The sequence below is a fragment of the Stegodyphus dumicola genome, chromosome 2, assembly GCF_044657685.1.
Source record: "Stegodyphus dumicola isolate Sdum_Otavi_A_Nest chromosome 2, ASM4465768v1".
Classification (NCBI taxonomy): Eukaryota; Metazoa; Arthropoda; class Arachnida; order Araneae; family Eresidae; genus Stegodyphus; species Stegodyphus dumicola.
Window position 1 is genome coordinate 201,281,231 of NC_140769.1, and position 19,853 is coordinate 201,301,083.

The window sequence follows — 19,853 nt, forward strand, 5'->3', positions numbered from 1 at the left end:
GATAATATAACTTTAATTTAAAATATGACTGACTGTTAAGTATTGCTATGTACTAATTCTTAATGTATTTAATATATTATCATTTGTTATTGCAATTCTCTTTTGAATGTGCTACATTAAAAAATAAATCATGATAATATAACTCTAATTTAAAATAAGAGTGACTGTTAAGTATTGCTATGTACTAATTCTTAATGTATTTAATATATTATCGTTTAATGTATTATCATTTGTTATTGCAATTCTCTTTTGATTGCGCTACATTTCCTCAAAAACTAGTGAAAAGAATTGTGCAGTGAGTGATGTTCGTTCTCACGAGGCTACCTATTTTGGATAATAGGTGCTTGGAGACAGCTGCGGTTCCCGCCCCCCTTAACTTGCACACATGCTTTGCTCATTGGAAGCAAGAACATTTTTGGCTTGTCTGAAGTGGTAAACCTGATTTTTTTATCACTGCTGTTCTTGCAGCTCTGACAGAAATATGGTTAGAATCATTCCTTGAAGTTTTGTGTGAGAACAGGTATGTCACTTTTAACCCCTTGGCCTACATGATATCTGCCAATTGCACGAGCTATAGTAAACAAGAAAGTTGGTCGCACGCCTTGCCATTCAACTGTTCAGCCGTGTATCCAAATTGGCGCAAAATGTATACTTTTCATGACATAAGTATTTCAGTGTAACGAAAGGAATTGTGAAATAATAAACAATGTTTAGGTACAGATAGTAATTTTAAGACGTCTAGAATGTAATCATAATCAATTGATCAGTTGACAAAAATAATTGCATGATAGGTATAAGAGTTTTTTAATTCTTTATACGAAATTATATTTGAAACATGTGAATGTAATAAAGCTTTACGGGGAATTAAAGTAACAGATCACCCAGTTTCGTCAGAAACAACTGGAAAAAAAAAAAAAAAATACTTATGTTACAATCAAAGGAAAAATATTCGATGTAGAATAACTCCAATCGCTTGTTCTAATAATAATATGCAGCATTTTATGCACAAATTCCTCACCACAAGTCAGACTTGTGGCTTTTGTTTATGGCACAAATTCTTTACCAAGAGTCAGACTCATGGTTATAGGCCAAAGGGTTAAAAAGAGGTTAGACTTTTCTTGGAAATTTGGTGGTAAATTAGTACCTTTTTCTCGTTTGTTGGAGATAGTTCAGAAAAGAATTTAAATGGATAAGTATTAATTTATAGTTGATTTGACTCAATAGTGAGTATAGAGGCGGTCCATAGTTTAGAGATACCGAGGTTTCAAATATTGTTGCGCAAGAGACAGTAGCAAATTTTTTCATCTTGGCGAAAATTATAAAAAAAGAGAATAAAGATTTTGGCTGAATACTTGCAGCCTTGGGGCTGACCGTGGTGTAAGAGTTCAGCTTTCCCAGCAATATGCAATTTGATGAGTATGTTTCTTCACAGCCATCCTGGCCACGTATGAATAGTCACATGAGAATAATGAGGTCCTGTAGCCGACATATGAGCTCTTTTCGCTTCCCTGTATATTATATGTAAAGTCTTACTAGCCACTGAGAATTTGTGCTTGAAATTTCGTTTTTTTGTGCCCTTCTCAGCTGCTAAGATATACTACATTTGTAGCAAGATTTAGGTTGTCACTAACAAAAGAAAAAGGGTGCTATCCTTCCTTCAGAGACTGATGGAAATATTAAAATTTTGCTAAGAGAAAAAATGGTGAAGAATATTTGATTTGGATACTCCATTATGCAAGTACATTCCTTCCTTCAGAGACTGATGGACATATTGGAGTTTCACCAAAGGAATGAATGGAGAACATTTGATTAGGACAGTGCAACAAGCAACTGCATTCACTCCTTCAAAGGCTGCAAGTGTGATATTTTATGCGATTTCTCTTTCGGGGCTTATCAAATGGGTAATTTTTTCTGAGTTTTTCTTTCCACTATTTTCTAATGTCTTTGTTTATTTAGTTATTTTCATTTTATTTTATCTTATATTTATTGGTAGAAATGGTGTTTAGTATTTTTTGTTACTAAACGAATTTCGAGTATGTCTTGACTACAATAGATGGCTCTACCTCCTCATGATTCGTTTATGGTTGCTATGGTAATGAGTCTGCTACGTATGTATTAATGTGTTCTCCCCCTTTTTTATTATTTTTCCTACTCTGTTTTTGAGTGAAATGTGAAACTAAAAATATGTCATTATGAGGAAGGCATTTCTTCTATTTTAAAGTGTTATCGTTAATAAAGACCATTACAGTCCGCTAATTTGCGCCATATTTTCTAATAAAATGGTATAGTCAAACTTCGGACAGCCATAATCCAGAATGATCTATAATCCGGACCTCAAAGCTACAAACTTTCTGCGCATGCGTCAACTGCATAGGCTTTTACGCATGCACGTAAGACCTTTACGACTGCGCATATGCGTGTGCGCATGCGCATAATACGTTTATGCATGCACGTTTAATGTATAACGGGCGGTATAAGCTAAAATTATCTAATTATCTATTTCAGTTAATGTTGCAGATTGCGTTGTTCCTTAATCTTTGAATTGGATCCGGCTTATTATTTTTTGCAGACTGTTAGAGCAATTTTATAAAAGTAAGCTTGAACTTTCGATTATGTCAAATAGAATTTCCGATATATATTTACTAATATGTAAAGGATCTACAAAGCGAAAGTATGTTTTGATGTCCATGCTGCAAAAAATTGATAAAAGCATATCCTTTGTTTCTCTAACCATTCCGAAATCTGTTTATCAATTTCACGCTGCTCTGCGGGGAAGGGGGGGGAATGTCGCATCACGCAATGAACTGGAAGTTGATCTGTCAGCACTATCCTTATCTTCAGGGCAGATGTTTTTATTTTATTTGGCTTATAATTCCTTACTAAATGTAGTATTTCATCTCAATGTACTCCGTCTTTGATATGATTTAAATCAAATTCCTCGTCATTATAAATATCACGAGTACACATCAAATAGTTTTCTGGTTGCAATTTTCTAATTTCGACTATGCGTAATGTATGCTTTATGCATGCATGCGTTGAAAGAAATGTTTAATAAAGTAAACAAATAAATGTTAAGCTTTTTTTTTTTTTGTAAATTTTGATACCCTTTAGATCATAATTGCTCATTATTTTATAAATTACGGTTTCATATTTTTAATTTTATAATTTCTGCATGCCATCTTACCAGATTTAAACCGATGGTCTATAATCCGGAAAAACCGATAATCCGGAATCACCGAAGTCCCGACGAGTCCGGATTAAAGACTTTTGACTGTACTATGTCATGAAACATGCCAGCCTAAAGAACACTCACATTGGTTATTCTGTGTATTCTGTGTTAAGTGCCTGTGAGGCGCAGGGTCAGTAGAGTTCTGACATTACAATTATCTGAGAATACATTTCTTCTGGTAAGTGTAACGGTAGTAAAAAGTTTCTTTCCTTCTAAAAAGGCGGTTAGCATTTTTCATTTTTCATTTTTGCTCATTTAAATATTAGATACAATGGATATGGAATTTAGTGATTCGTCTGATGAATCCGTATCTGGAATCGTGCGAAAGAGACGAAGAAATAAAATACTTTCATAATCATCAGACACAGCAACTGATAAAATACCACAGTGGAAGATGTTTGGGAGTCTGATGTATTTGACCAAGATGATGATGCGGAATAGCGGAAAATAGCAGAAAAATCTGCATCAGAGGAAGAGTATTTGGAAGAAGAAGAGCTACTGATCGAAGAGACGGACTGCAATGATCGTGTTGCATTATATAAATTATTCTTCATGCACGAGATATTGGAGATCATTGTTGAATTGGTATCTTGCTTATTATGGGTGTAGTGCAGGTACTTGAAATTCGACTATATTGGTCCAAAAAGGGGATGTATGCGAATGCGTGTATACAGAAAGCAATGAAACGTGATCGATTCTTAGCAGTATTGAAATACTTGCACTTTTCCGATAATGAAACGGTTAGAACCGAGGATCGTTTACATAAACTCCGAAATGTAGTTGATAAAATTCTTCATACATTCAAAGATGCAGTAAAACCCGCTAAAAATATAGTAATTGACGAAAGCATGGTTCCGTGAAAAGGACGCCTTAGTTTTTGTCAATATATACCAGGTAAGCGGCACACATACAGAATAAAATGGTACAAACTCTGCCTTCCACGTGGATATACATACAGTATGCATATTTATTCTGGAAAAAATGAAATGATAATTGTAAAAACACATTCTCTTGATGTAGTCATGAAATTGATAGGAGATCTATTATATAAGGCCGAATTTTATTTACCGACAGTTTTTATACATGTATTCCTTTAGCTGAAGATATTCTCACTAAAAGAACATATATTTACAGTACAGTCAAAATGAATCGAAAATTTCTACCTCCGCAGGCAAAGCAAAAACACAAACGGGGCGACATTATATCTCTTTATAATCGGAGCGGCGTGAAATTTTTAAAGTGGATCGACAAAAGACCCCTGTACGTGTTAACCACTTCGAGATCTCACAATTGCGCCATTATTTATGGAAAAGATGATAAATTAAAACCAGATACCGTTTTTTCGTACAATAGCGCAAAAAAGGGAGTTGATATATCTGACCAAATGTGTTCTTATTATAAATGTTTACGGAAAAGGGTAAAATGGTATTGAGCTTAATATGTGGGATCTGTTTAGTAAATGCGTGGTACTTTCACAAAAAGTGGGGAACCAAGCGTTATCAAATTTTAAAATTTAGAGAAAAAATTATTGATTATCTATTGAAGTGTTGAGAATCCCCCCTAGTGAAGAATTAATAGTAAGTAGACGGAAAAAAACATTTTTTAAGTTCACACCAAGGATCTGCAACGAAGATGAGGAAAAGACGTAAAGGGTGTTACAAATGCTTAACAAACTTAAAAGGTACACAGTACGCCACAAACAAAACAAAGAAAGTAATGACCTTTTGTAGCAGTTGTCCGGATAAGCCGGCACTTTGTTTAAAATGTTTTAAAAAATTGCATCGGTAACATAAGTAATTATATTTAATGTATTGATTAAATTATAAGTTATGTATTTTGTGTTAAATGTTTGATTGTAAGGTAGAAATGTTAACGTATAAGGTTAAATCAATAAAATTGCATTTTGTACTACGTATTTTTTTATATACAAATGTGGCCCATCAGTGATGCATTCCGCCCAACGGAACAATCTAGCATGGGCCACCGGTGGGTTAGGCTGTCCCATGAAACAGACAAGCATGGGCCACCAGTGGGTCATGCCAGCATCAACGTGTTAATCTAATGATGTAGGGATACTGGCCAGCTGTTTTAATATAGCGTTGTGTGCCGTACGGGTTCATAATAGATTGAATGCACAAGTCTGATAATAAGTTAATAAAATTTATTTTTATCAAAAGAAATATTTCAGAACTCTGGAATTTTCCACAGAAATATTTATAAAAGTATTCACAGTATCACACTTCATAATCAGTAACTACACTTCAAACTACCACGAATGTTAAACACAACACAATCAAGAGAGAAAGCTAACTCAGATTTATCTCAATTCAAGCAAAACTGCAACTCGCAACGACAATAACTAAGCAACTGAGAGCAGATGCTCTCTTTTTTGCTGTTTTCAACTGGCCACCGAGATAATTCTAGTACTTTCTACTTCCGAAAATTACTGGAAAGCAGGAGGGTGGAATTACAGTTACAACTAACATAGTGGTCAATTACATTTATTCAGTAACAAATACTTATTGCGGTGATACATGGACCGGAGGAAAATGTTGCCAAATTTAATGACATTTGGTGATTTCTTGTCAAATTTGACGACTTATTTATTTGCCAAAAATGTAGTCAGCTTAGAGAGATATTGTCAAATTACTGAGCTAATGTTAAATGCATTAGCCCCTGTATTCTTACTTTTCCCACATAGCTTTCTTTTAAAATTTGTCTTGCACTACATTACACAGGAAAAAACAACACTTTTACTTATTTAATTCTACTAAAATTTCTTGTCTAAGTAAAAAATTTATAATAGTATGTTAATCATTGATTAATAAATGTGTTTTAGTCGTAAATCTTGCTTATGTTTATTTTAGTGGTCTGTTCATGTCCCCCATGTGATCCGTATGCAAAACATGGATTCTTCCAAAATGAACATGGGTAATTTATTGCGGTGGTGTAGTTGGGAAACTCATTTTATATGTAATTGAACTATAGGATCAGATTTTTTTGTTTTATTTTTAACTGGTGATTGAATTCTTACTTGTCAGATTTATCCTTCTCTGGTGTTATGTATTTTATAAAAAGAGTTTGTGGCTGTCTCTAGAATTTAGGAATTATTGTATTGAGATTTACGTGTTTTCAGGATAGTCAGAGGATATAGATATTTTAATACGAGGTAGTATTTGTGGAATTTGATAATGAATTGCATTTTATTGAAAAATAATCTTTTGATTTTATACTAAAACACCAGATAAAATATTATCTCATTTCAGTATGAGATTTGACCTAAAGAGTTTGAGCTTTGAAGTAATAAAATTTACTTTACAAAGTTGATAACTTATGTGATTTGGTTAAACTTCAATCAGGACTCTTATGTGATTTGGTTTAACTTCAGTCACCAGTCTGTAAGTTTCAGGTATTATGTGAGTTTATTTTAATTTTGTTGTCCGGCACCTGTTTGGTGTTCTCAAAGGAAATTTAACAGTTAGGTTATGTATAAAACAGTAACAGTATGTATAAAACTGTACTTTTTTAAATTAAACTTCTACATGAAATATAAATATTTCAGGCACTTACATCCCTAATTTAATGTTAATTATTTGGTAACTTTTGATTTAATCTGAAATGTGTTTTACAGTTATGTAAAATATTAGATTATGTTTAATTAGTAATACACCCCACATATACTTTTGTTTTATTCTTAGAATGGTATTAAAGGAGTGAATTTAGCTGCATGGGTCATTGCTTTTCATTCAAAGCCTGTGTGCCTATGTTTTTTTCATTCATAGACTTTCTTAATTTGCATATGCAAAAATGTGTATATATACTGTTTTGTGCTCATAATTATGTTTTTTGTAGTCCAAAATTCACATATTTATTTTTAAATTCATAACTTTTGTTCTCACCTATTTGCAGAATTTTATTTTTGGTTAATTTTGGGATTTGCCATTTTTTGTATGATTAAAAATGTATCAAAATATTAATTGTGTTTTTCTTGATAAAATATCATTTGTGATTTACAGTTTGCTGACAGAAACTGGTTTTGGTACCATCATTATATTATACATGGACATTACAGAGCCATTAACAACTCTGCGTGCTATCTTGGAGCAAAAAACTAGAATGGATATGTCTGAATTTCAGTTTTTCTTACAAGATACCCAAGAGGTATACTTTATAATCATTTGTTAATGTATCTATAAATAAAAAAAGTTGGAAATTATCTAATAGACAGTCTTTCCTCCATTAATATTGTTAAGTTAGCATTTCAGGGAACAAGATTTTATTGTGTCTATTTGGGGGAAAAGTTGCAGATCATATCTTAGCATACCTTCATTTGAACTGGTGCAGTTTTAGCTTAGCAGTTCTACCATTGTAAGAACCATAATATAAAGTCTGTTTTGGAAATTAGCAAAAGACTATGCCAAGAAGCAACTTTAGTTTGCCATAGATTTTGAATAAAATTCTACTTATTTGAAAGGCAATTGATACATAAGTCCTTTTGCAAGGGGGGAAAAAATTAACCTGCCTAAATATATGTAAAGCATATTTTTAAAGGAATATGCAAATACTCTGTTATTTCATTCTAATTCATTCTGCTACTCCACAGATTTATTTACTATTGATAGATGATGTTTACCATAATAATACTCAAAATATAAAAATCTGACATCACCCACACAATCAAAAACATTAAAAAGAAATATCTCATTTAGTAGGATGTCTAAAATCCAGATGTTTAATGTCGGGACCACCAACAGTAGTTTTTTTAAAATTTTTTTTTGCAAAAAAGAGAAGGAGTTACATTCCAAGATTAGTGTATGCATAATGTTAGTGTTAGCATAATATTTTACACATGTGCAGTAGACAATTTTTCATAATAAAGACCGGGGAGGGTCCTGATTCTTAATTCTGTTTCTGCACTAAATAAAAAAACTTTCATCTTGAATAAATACAATAATTTATTAGCAGAAATCTCTATGATCAATAATTTGGCTATGTAGCCACCTTTTTGCTGAGCATATATCTCAAATCGAAACATTTCATTGCTAATATACAAACCAAATTTCATTGCTATTATTATACATACTAAATAACTTATAACTCTGAAGCTAACATAGCAATTTTTTTTAAAAATTATTTTTTGCTTTCCTCATCATTTGAATATCAACTCACAGCTGCTGATGTCTAAACAATTGATATTTTATTCTTATTATTTCTATTAAATAGTACAAGCAGCATGGTAAGCTTTTATGTTGATATCATGCTTGACGACACATACAGGCTTCAACTAACTGAGCTGCAAAATGTTGAGTGTCTTAATAAGGTGAAATTTAGCAGAAATATTTTTTCCATGTGGAAAAAATATGTTTTATAAATGATATTCAAAGGTTAAATTATATTTAGTGCTGTTTGAATCGAGAATAACTTATTTGTAATTCCAATAAGTCTCAAGTAATAAGTCCAATAAGCCAATAAGAATTTATTTATTCGGGACTCACGTAAGCCTTAAGCGTATGTGGAAAATAAACTTGTGTATAATAAATAACGAAACTAATGTAATTTAGACTTAACTTCTTCAGTGCACAACAGAAGCAAGACAAAATTTAGTGGAAAAACATACTGCTACAAATGTGAAGGTTATCAGATATTGCAAACAATCTGTGAACTTTTCCAATTAATAGAATTTGCGAAGAAATCGGAAGAAGTGGTAATAAATGGAGATGATATGCAGAAATGTTTCACTGCAATCATAATGCTCTAATAATTAAATCGCTATTAGATGGCAAAGTCTGTAGTATAGTTATAAATCTAGGAAAAATCACTACCAATAGTAAGAAAGTGACAGAAAAGTTGTTGAGAATGAAAAAATTTTGATTGGCAATCTAGTGGGAATTCTTGACATGGCAATTACAAGATTCAAACAATGGATCTTTAAAACAGAGCAAGAAATTATCTATAAAATTAAAGAGAAAGTATGAGCACAAAAAACGAAGCAACTTGTAACAACTGACATTGAAAGAAATGTTTAATAAGGCAAACAAATAAAAATTGAGCTTTTGTTTGTAAGTTATGATTCCTTTAATGCCATAAATGCTTCGTTATTTTCATAAACAGTTATTTCATAGTTTTAATTTTTACACACCATCTTACTAAATTTAAACTAAAGATCTAAAAAATCTAAAATCCAGAAAATTCTGGAAAAACCAAAGTCTTGACAAATCATTATCTTGGACTTAATACTGTGTCAAAAAGTTTGATGGATCCATGGTTTAATTCATTTTATTTTAATGGTTCACAAGAATATATTAAGAATAAAAATTTTACATATGATAAGTTATTATATATTCTTTTTATTCTAAATTTATATGTGGGCTTTTTTATTTCCACCTTAATTTTTTGTTTTTAATAGTTGGATGCTACCAAAAATTTAGTCAATCAGTGTGTCCAGGGAGAAGGCATGGTCCAAATAAATGTAGAAGTTATAAACAAAGAAGGTATGCTTCCAGATTTGTGTGCTGAATGTATACATAATGTATATTTTTACATTGCTTGAATGAAGAAATGCTTGATATTATTTTTTAAGAATATTTACTGTGCAGATTTTTATGAATATCTTTGTATTAAAAGCACTAAAATTATGTACTTTTGGTGCACACATTGGCTGCTATGGGGGTCACTGGTGACTGACATCTGGTTATTTTAGTAACGCCGTGGGGGCATAGATGGCTGCTGGCAAGTAGACAGATCTTTGAGCTGTCCTTCCGCACTGCCAGTCACCCTCTCTATGTATTTCACTGTATAAAGTGACCAGTTTGTCCTTTTTGCATACTGCTTTAATTTGTTTTAAGAATATTATTTCAAAGAAACTCGTATAAGCTCATTTGTGGAAGAATGTATTTAAAAAAGTAACTCATTAGGTGCAAACATAATGTTACTGATAAGAAAATGGAAAATATTAAGATCTGGCATGCATGATCAACAAGGAGATCCATTGGATTCCTTTATTAAAAGTTATTTCATTAACACCATGATGGGCATAGTGGCTGCGTATAAAAAAAAATGTTGAAAAGTGCACCAAAATAATAAAATACTAATTTTGTATATAAGAATAAACCTGAAACCAATACAGTACAAAGTCTTTAATCTGGACGTCCATAATCCGGACCTCAAAGCTACAAACTTTCTGCGCATGTGTATCGTTTATGCATGCACATATGCGTTTACCCATGCACATAAAACCTTTACACATGTGCATATGCGTTTACGCATGCACGTTTAATGTATAATGGATGTTATAAGCTAAACTAAAATTATCTAATTATCTGTTTCAGTTAATGTTGCAGATTGCATTGTTCCTTAATCTTCTGATTGGATCCGGCTTATTATATTTTGCAGACTGTTAGAGCAGTTTTATAAAAAGTAAGCGTGAACTTTCAATTATGTCAAAAAGAGTCTGATTCTAAAGCTGCCAAAGGATCTACAAAGCGAAAACATGTTTTAATGTACTGCTTCCGATAGTGAAGAAAGTGACAGAGAGGTTATTGAAAACGAAAAAATTTTGATTGACAAGTTAGTCGGTATTCTCGACACAGCAATTACAGGATTTGAACAGTGGAACTGTTATAGAACTGTTATGTCCGTTTATAGAATTAAAGAGAAAGTATTAGCACAAAAAATGAAGCAACTTAAACAACTTACATTGTAAGAAATGTTTAATAAAGTAAACAAATAAATATTAAGTTTTTTTTTTTTTTTTTTTTGTAAATTTTGATATTCTTTAGATCATAATTGCTCTTTATTTCATAAATTACAGTTTCATATTTTTAATTTTATAATTTCTGCATGCCATTTACCAGATTTAAATTGATGATCTATAATCCGGAAAAACCCCTAATATGAAATGGCCGAAGTCCCGACGAGTCTGGATTAAAGACTTTGTACTGTAGTCATTTTTCAACTAATTTATGCAAAATTCTGTGGCAAACAATGTGTTAAGTATTAATATGCATTATGATTACGAAAAATTGTGTTGGTTTCCAATATATGTAAAAAAAATCTGCGTCCTTATATTATTGCAGGTGTGAAGAAGATAAATATAATTGATGTTCTCAAGCCTGCAGAAGAAATTCCTTTGTCACCTGTGTTGAATTCCCAAGGTACTCTAATCTATGCATTTTATGAAATGCAGCATACATTATATTTAGAATTAATTTTAAGGTATGTTTAATGTAAATATGTAATATACTTATTTTTTCTACATTTAAAATTTCATTGAACGTAAGTAATAACAATGCTGATTTATTAAATCATGGAATAAATGGCTAGAAATTTGGAAACTAAATCTGTCTTGATGATTTTTCACAAGCATTAATAAATTTGCAGAGTGGCCAACTCTTCCGATTTAGGCGGGAGACTCCTGATTTCTGACCATACTCCTGCCAATACGATTTTAAGCGTATTTCTTCCGACTTTCTCTTATTCTTAAAATTTCTCATGATTTTTATGTAGTTTGACTTAATACTTCATTATTTGCCCCCAAAAAGTGCTTCTTTTTTCCCTTGATGCATGTATAATAAAAGTCGTTTCATCGCTGAGATAGAGCACGCTTCTGCTTTGTGTATGAGATTCCGAAAACATCGTATTCCAGTTCTCTAATGAGATTATTAAGCGCCGCTGCAGATCATCTAGCATATATTAGCCAATGAGCATAAAGCAAGATCGAGATTGTTTATTTCGTTCGTTTGGCTAGAGCAGTGCAAGTTTCACATGCTTCTCTGAAACAGTTTTAGAAACAGCGATCCTTTGCCATAGTTATGTCTGCGAAAAATGTTAAACTATTCATGTACTTTTCAAAAATCGTACACAAATGTGTTTCTACAAGGTGAAACCGAAAAGTAACGTGACTGATGTCATAATAATATATTTACATATAAATACATAACTGTCTTTCAAAGTAGTTCTCGCCGCCTACAATACACTTCTGACAGCATTCATACAAGTTCTGGAAACTTTTGAAAAAGTCCTCCTTTGAGACTGTGTTAAATCCCTTAATAACAGCAGCTTCAATGCACGCCCTCATACTGAAATGTGTATTAGATGGTTCTTCGTGCATCAAAAGGTTACAGAGTTATTTCACCCTCCTTATTCCCCTGATCGTACGCCACCAGACGTTTTCCTCTTTCCACGTCTGAAATTGGCACTAAAGGGACACTGATTTTCAAGCATCTCCAGACATTCAAGCTGCTGTTACCAAGGAACTTAACACAGTCTCAAAGGAGGACTTTTTCAAAAGTTTCCAGAACTTGTATGAACGTTGTCAGAAGTGTATTGTAGACAGCAAGAACTACTTTAAAAGACAGTGATGTATTTATGTGTAAGTATCTAATGCAGTTATTATTATGACATCAGTCACCCTACTTTTCAGTCTTACCTTGTATTACTTTGTCAAGGAAATGTAATATTGCAATGTGTATTGTTTGTTATTGCGATTTTTCGATTTCGCTCGCTGGAAGGCCGATGTTCTAAAACGTGTGTATACAAGGACAGCATGAGCTATACTGGAAAGAAAATCAAATTTTTCTGTGGAAACAAAGGACCAAAATGTTATTAATGCAGTATGCCAGTTCTCTGCCTTTTTACTGAAGCACAACCTGCCTCTGAATGCTTCAGATCATGCTGCAGCTTTTTTCAATAGATGTTTCCCGGCAGTAAAATCTTTAAGAAATACTCAGGTGCAAGGACGAAAACTATTTAAAGTTAAAAACTATAAAAAGTTTTTAAACATTTTTATTTTTAGATATTAATTAGTTACTGTTTAAAATTAATTCATTATTAAAAATATATTTTTTTTCTACATATTTTTATTATTTAAAAATTTTTTTTGTCGTTGAAAAATTCTCCTGATTTCTTAAAGAAATCTCTTGATTTTTGAGTGTTGTAGGTTGGCAAGTATGAAATTGCATGAACAAACTGCACTCCGAAAACTGGAGTAATCGATGAGACCCCAATTATGTGATGCATATAGTGACTTTCTCCATATGAAGCAAATTTCTAGCATGTTTTAATATTTATCTGTGGATATCCACATACTGTTTCCATTTCGTTTCTTTTCATTGTCTTTAATTTGTAATTTTTAAGTTCTTTGTTCACAGTTTATGATGCTATTAAATGTATAATATTTCTTTGTTAGTGTTTTATGTCTGTATGCCACATAAAAATATTTAAAGGATATCAGTTTTTTGTGTGGTAGAGGTTAAAAGAATCTGAGGATTTAGTTAATCAATTACATTAATGTAAAAGCCTTTTTTATGCAAAATGAAATGTAGCAATTTGTGCATACCTGTAAATTCAGTATGCTAGAACTGAAGTTCAGAAATTGATACATATTAATTTATGTACTAAAGCAATCAGAGAAATCTGCTGCATCTGAAATTAAATGAATATTTTGTAATCTTTAATTTCCTTTACCTCAAGGTTTCTTAAACTTTTTTTTTTTTTTTTTTTTCCAGTTCCGACCCCTTTTTATCATTGAGATTTTTTTCACAACCCCCAGGACCTCATAATATTTACAAAGATTTTGTGGGACCCCATAAATATTGGGCAAATCCGACACACGCGTGAATGAAACTGTCAATTTTTTTACTTGTACTGTAATATACTTTTGCAGTTTTAGATCATTAACTTTAAATTTTAATTTTAAGACAAAGAAAAATGTGAAAAGTTTAAATAAGTGACAGACGAAATGACAGCGTCACATGCAAAGCAAGGAAAATGAGCATTTATATTATAAAAAGAATGCGTCAAAACATTTCCATTTTTTTCTTTGTCTGTATTGACTTATCTTTATCTATTTTCAGATACATTATATAAAAATATTTGGTAACTGTAAAATTATTAGAATAAGAAATATAAAAACTGCTAAAATATTTGGCGACTCCTCTGCAGCAGGTCATGATTCACAGTTTAAGAAACCCTGCTTTACCTGTAAAGTACTGACAGTATTTTTTTTTTCTTAATAATAATGCGAATAATCTTTTAAATCTAAATTATCTATAATTATGTATACTGTATTAATAATGAATTTTCCAAACATATTCTATGTCTATTGATTTTTAACTATTGAAATTAAAATTGGTGATATACTGCATGACACTGCATTACATAGGCAACATTGACTTAGTACATTTTACACCGAGTCTACTTTTGTCCATTTTATGTTCTAAAAAATTATATTGATTTTTTAAATTGCTTCTAGGAGACACCACGTTCGTAGAATCACCACCTACACAGAAAATAAAAATAACTGCCTCTGAGGATTCTCATCAGGTTACTCGCTGGACGATTGCTCCTCAATTTCGGAAGCTACAAGAAACCTATAATATTCCTGTGGGTAGGTTTAAACTTATGTGTATGTATATGTGTAAAAATATGTAACTATAACTCATAAATTAACAATAAACCTGAATTATTTTTTTAATTTGAGTACTTCCCCCATCTATTCTATAAATAGTAATAACTTTTTTCTGCACTGCATTAGTTCCAGATCAATTTCTGGATATAACTTAATAATGTTGATGACATAACTAATTCAGAACTTAAACCAAACCTTTCTTAATATGCTGCCATACTGGATAATTGCACTTTTTGCTTCTACCTGTGTTCTTGCTAAAATGTTGCTTGATGCTATTCTTCTTATCACAAAAATATCTAAAACATGACTGTTCTGAAGCAGGCATGAGTAATGTGCCTAGTGAATTGTGGCCACAAAATGTTTAACTACAATAAAAGAAATAAGATTTACATCTGTTTCAACTACGTCTTATTGCATTTATGTAATCCCCAAGTTTCTTCATTTTTGATATACTGTGTGTGCTTCAACATCTATCTGCGTCATTCCCAAATCATCGCACACACATATACGAGGGTAAGGTGAAAAGTTCTTGGCCTGACAATGAAAGACTGCTACTTTCAGTTTAAAAATGATTTCATTTTGCTGCATACCTTGACTTCAACACACTTGGTCCAGCGTTTGTCCAACATCATTCCTTCTCGGAAGTGAGAATTTGGAAGGTTGTGAAAATATTCATCTACAACCTTCTTAACTTCTTCATTGGATGCAAAGTACTTCCCAGAAACAAATTTCTTCAAGTTTGGGAATAGATGGGAGTCTGAGGATGCAAAATCAGAAGAATATGGGGATGGCCAAGCAAATTGTACCACAAATCCCGCAGTTTTCCCATTGCCAACACATCCTTTTGCACAAGTACGTTGTACTGATGAAAGATGATTTTTTTTCTTCTTCAAATCAGGCCTCTTCTGGTGAATTTTGGCATCCAGCTGGTCAAGAAGGTTGGAGTAATAGTTGCCTGTAATTGTTCTTCCTTTTGCAAGGTAACCAATTAACAGGATCCCTTTGGCATCCCAAAACACACTGGTCATGTCCTTCTCAGCAGATGCAATTGACCTCGCTTTGTTTGGCAAGGAACCTCCGGCTTCCGCCTACTGCTTGGACTATTGTTTCGTTTCTGGCGTGTAGTGATGGACCCGTGTCTCATCCATGATGACAAATCTTCACACAAAACCGGTAGGATCCCCTGTTCACTTTTGCTTGATTGGCATTCAGCAAATTTCACTTTTTTTCAAAAAATTTTTTTTGCTGAATTTTTTTCAAATTCAGCGAGTTTTTTTCGCTGAATTTTTAAAAAAAAATTTTGCTTTGCCTGTTCTTTTGATTGGCATTCAGCAAATGCGGCACCCATCTTGCACAAGGCTTTCGCATCCCTAATTCTTTATAAAAAATGTTTCGCATCCTTTCTTCCGATATCCCCGCAGCTTCAGCTATCTCGCATGCCTTCACTCGCCTATCGTCCAACATGATATCATGCACTTTTTTTATGGTTTCCGGCGTGGTTGTGGTTTTTGGCCATACTTCATGTAGACCATCTTCAAGGGATGTGCAACCCTGTTTAAATTCATCTGCCCAATTTTAATGGTTGACATGAAAGGAGCAGAGACTCTAAACTTTTGTCAACTTCTAATAAAATGCAAATACAAAACGAAGAATTTTATGACCACACGATATTCAAGTTTATCCATTTTAATGAAAACCATGCAAGAGGTCTACTGTGAAAATTCGTGTAATCAAACTACTTGAGAGAACAAGTTAAAACTTGTCATACGAACTAATGACACCTGCACCCAGGCAGGAAACAAATTTTTGCTGACTGGAGTGCCATCTCTGGGTCAAGCCAAGATCTGTTCACCTTACCCTTGTATATATAGTGTATGTAATGTATATATTTTTATTATTGGGTTGGCAAGAAAGTAATTTCTGTTTCTGCAAATATATAGTGTTATGTTTGTTTTGTTATGCTTCTGTCAATCTTTTAATTTTTTTTCATTGGAGATTTAGTAGTTGACGCTTTTAGGTTGCTATAAAAACAAATTCCACATATTTTTGTTTACAACTGCTAATATACAGTCAGTTTTAGCATGGAGTGCAAAAATAAACATTTTTGACATATTTTGCTTTTTTATTTTCTGAAAGGCAAGAAAGCAGCTGAAGCTCGCAAAGAGTACGTGAAATTCACCACTGTTGATTACGTAATAGAGTGCATGCATCAGAATTGGTTTAAAAATTTTCATTCTGGAGATTTTTCACTTGAAGATGACCAACACTCTGTCTGACATTCTGAAGTTGGTGATGACAAAATAAAGCCCCAATTGAATCAAATATCATATAAACTGTGTGAGAGATTGCAAAAAGATTAAATGTATCACAATTGCACATATGATGTCTTAGACTCATTGAAATGCTCAATATTTGGGTTCTGAATGAATTGAAAGAAATTGGTAAGTAATACAAGGTTCTTCTACAACTGACATTATTTATATTGATTTCTACAACTTATATTACTTCTACAACTTACACAACAAAGCAATATTTGTGATATGCATTTCAAACATAATGTATCTGACCCTTTTTTTAAATGAATTATCACTGGTGAGGAAACAAGTATTGCCCACTGTCTACTATAACATTAATTTGAAATGATCTTGCCCCAAGCATAATGAATCAGCACAAATCATATTGAAATTGTATCAGGAAAGGCCATGCTGTCAGTTTGGTGGAATTACAGAGGTGTTATGTGTTCTAAGCTGCTTAATGATCAACTCGCATATGTACTGCCAACGACTTATAAAATTGGAGAAAGCAGTCAAAGAGAAAATGCGAGAATTGGCAAATGACAAAGGAATCTGTTCCACCAAACAATGCTTGTCCTCTCACATCTTTAACAACACATACGAAATTATTGGAGTTAGGTTGGGAAGTGATATCGCAGCCCCCATTTAGCTCCAACCTTGCCCGTTCGATTATCATTTATTTCAAAGTTTATGAAACTTCTTAAATGGTAAAAATTTCAGTAAAACGATGATCTCAGATCGCACTTGGTTGAGTTTATTGCTGATAAATACCAGAAGTTCTATTAGCATAGAATCATGAACTTACCAAAAAGATGATAAAAAGTCATTGACCAAATGACCAAAGTAACGGATATTTGACTGATTAACAAAAAAAAAAAAAAAAGCAATTCCCCCCCTCTCTCTCTCTCTCTCTCTCTGTGTGTGTGTGTAGATAACATTGAGTTTTATTTCACCCTAAAAAACTGAAATTACTTTCTTGCTGACACTATATTTCAATATCTTGAAAGTTGGAAAAGAATAAATTAATAAAACTGATAATCTGTTATTAATTATCTATTATTAATTATTTAAGCTATTATTAATTAAGTTATTGTAAAAATAATGGCTAGTGGAATATTTTTTAATAAAAAGCTGGATAAAGCTGAAATGTATGCAATTTCATTTCAAATTATGAACAGTATCAAGCTGTTTTTATATATGAAATATTTTATGGCAAATGCTTAAATCACATTTAAACCATAGTAAAATATAGCTTTCGCTAATAATTTGCTCGCTTCATTTAACTGGGGCCCACCAGCGGCCGAGCGATAAAGCCACTGAACACTGGTAGTTCGGTCCGAGGTTCTAATCCCACGAATGGGCTGGCTGCATGGGTGTTTTCGTGGTTTTCCCCATGCGTAACGTGTATACGAGCCAGTTTCCCATAGAAAGTCCTCCACGAAGGCATTCCTCCCCTTAGGCAGATAGCCCTAGTGTGCTTTGCCATAATTAAATACACCACACCATGTTTAACTGGAGCTGGAATGAATGGCTCAATCAAGTCCCCTTTCTTTTATCATTTTACATAGTAGTAAACAAAAAGTAGTTTTCTGTGAGTATTATCTAGTAAAAATAATGTTTTCTGGTGCTAGTGGATCATTTCAGAAATGTTTTATTCTTTTATATCTTATATGTATCAAATTAACATTTCAAAAATTTTTACTGATCATTTGTATTAATTTGGGATAGATCCTAGTTCTTGGACTGAAGAACATGTAAAACAGTGGTTTCAGTGGGCTGCTAATCATTTCAATCTTGCTGATGTAAAAGTAAGTGATTGGAATATCTCAGGGAAGGAACTAATGGCTATAAATCATGAAAACTTCTTGAAAAAAGTACCATTTGATCCAGGAGATTTATTTTGGACACATTTGGAGTTACTACGAAAATTTAAAATAGTTGGTAAGTTCAGGAAATTCCCATTCACCTTTTTTTAAGTGATAGTAATAAATTAAAATAACATTGAAATACATACATAAAATCTTGCAGGTTAAATTCCCGGTTGATCTTTGGATTATGGTAACTTGGCGATTTATTGGCGAAAATTTGACGACCAACTCTGCTACAGCAACCCTCTATTTTTTTTTCGCTGCCATTTTGTTTTCACGAAGTAAAGACATGTTTCTTTTCTTTTTATTTACTCAACACTTTTTCCTACAACCTAGTAGCTGAATTACACTTATGCTAGAAATTTTATGTAACAAAACTGCTTAATCATGACAAATATTAACTGCAAAATTGGGAAAAAGTGCACAATCACAAACTCCTAGCACGTTTTTCAGAATAGCACATACACATAAACCATTTACACGTCAACTTATTTTTACTTAAAAAAACATCCCAGAATTGCACAAAAATGGCATTGCACACACTCTTAACTTTATCCATCTACACTGCTATTTTCTCATAAATTACAAAAATTTGCAGGAAAATTTTGTGAATCTTTAAACTCGGTAAAAAGCACATATATGAAATTACCTGATTGCGAAAAAGTATATACCCTTTCCAAGGATGAACATTTCCACGTATAAAATAAATAAAATATCCAAAAACTTTTACATCTAAATTATCTATCAGGGTTTGTAGCGGTCCTTACAAGTGCTTATAAGTCCTTATATTTGAAAATAAAATATAAAGGCCCTTATAGGTGCTTACTTTTTCTTTAAAGCCCTTATTTTTTTGTTTTTAGTGCTTATGTTTTGCTTTTAGTGCTTTTTTTTTAAATCCTTTGTCTTTAATGAACGCGCATTTTTTCCTCGTACCAAAGCCGAAACTAAATAAACAACTTTTCTTCCTTATATGCAACGTCAGATGGTGAATCATACTCCCAAAAATTGCTTTCCCCCCTTCCTCTGCATTAACGTAACCTATGGTGCGCGCGAGA

At 32.5% G+C, this 19,853-nt stretch overlaps 1 protein-coding gene across 2 annotated transcripts in view; it reads left to right on the top strand.

The window, feature by feature from the left end:
• LOC118187985 (GA-binding protein alpha chain-like) overlaps positions 1-19,853 on the top strand; it is an 89,468-nt gene that overhangs the window by 43,337 nt on the left and 26,278 nt on the right. For both annotated transcript variants that reach the window (XM_085811627.1, XM_085811628.1), the window contains exons 3-7: positions 7,246-7,390; positions 9,636-9,720; positions 11,305-11,382; positions 14,481-14,615; positions 18,659-18,871. In XM_085811627.1, coding sequence (XP_085667753.1) covers positions 7,246-7,390; positions 9,636-9,720; positions 11,305-11,382; positions 14,481-14,615; positions 18,659-18,871 — 656 coding nt within the window. The remainder of the gene's footprint in view (positions 1-7,245; positions 7,391-9,635; positions 9,721-11,304; positions 11,383-14,480; positions 14,616-18,658; positions 18,872-19,853) is intronic.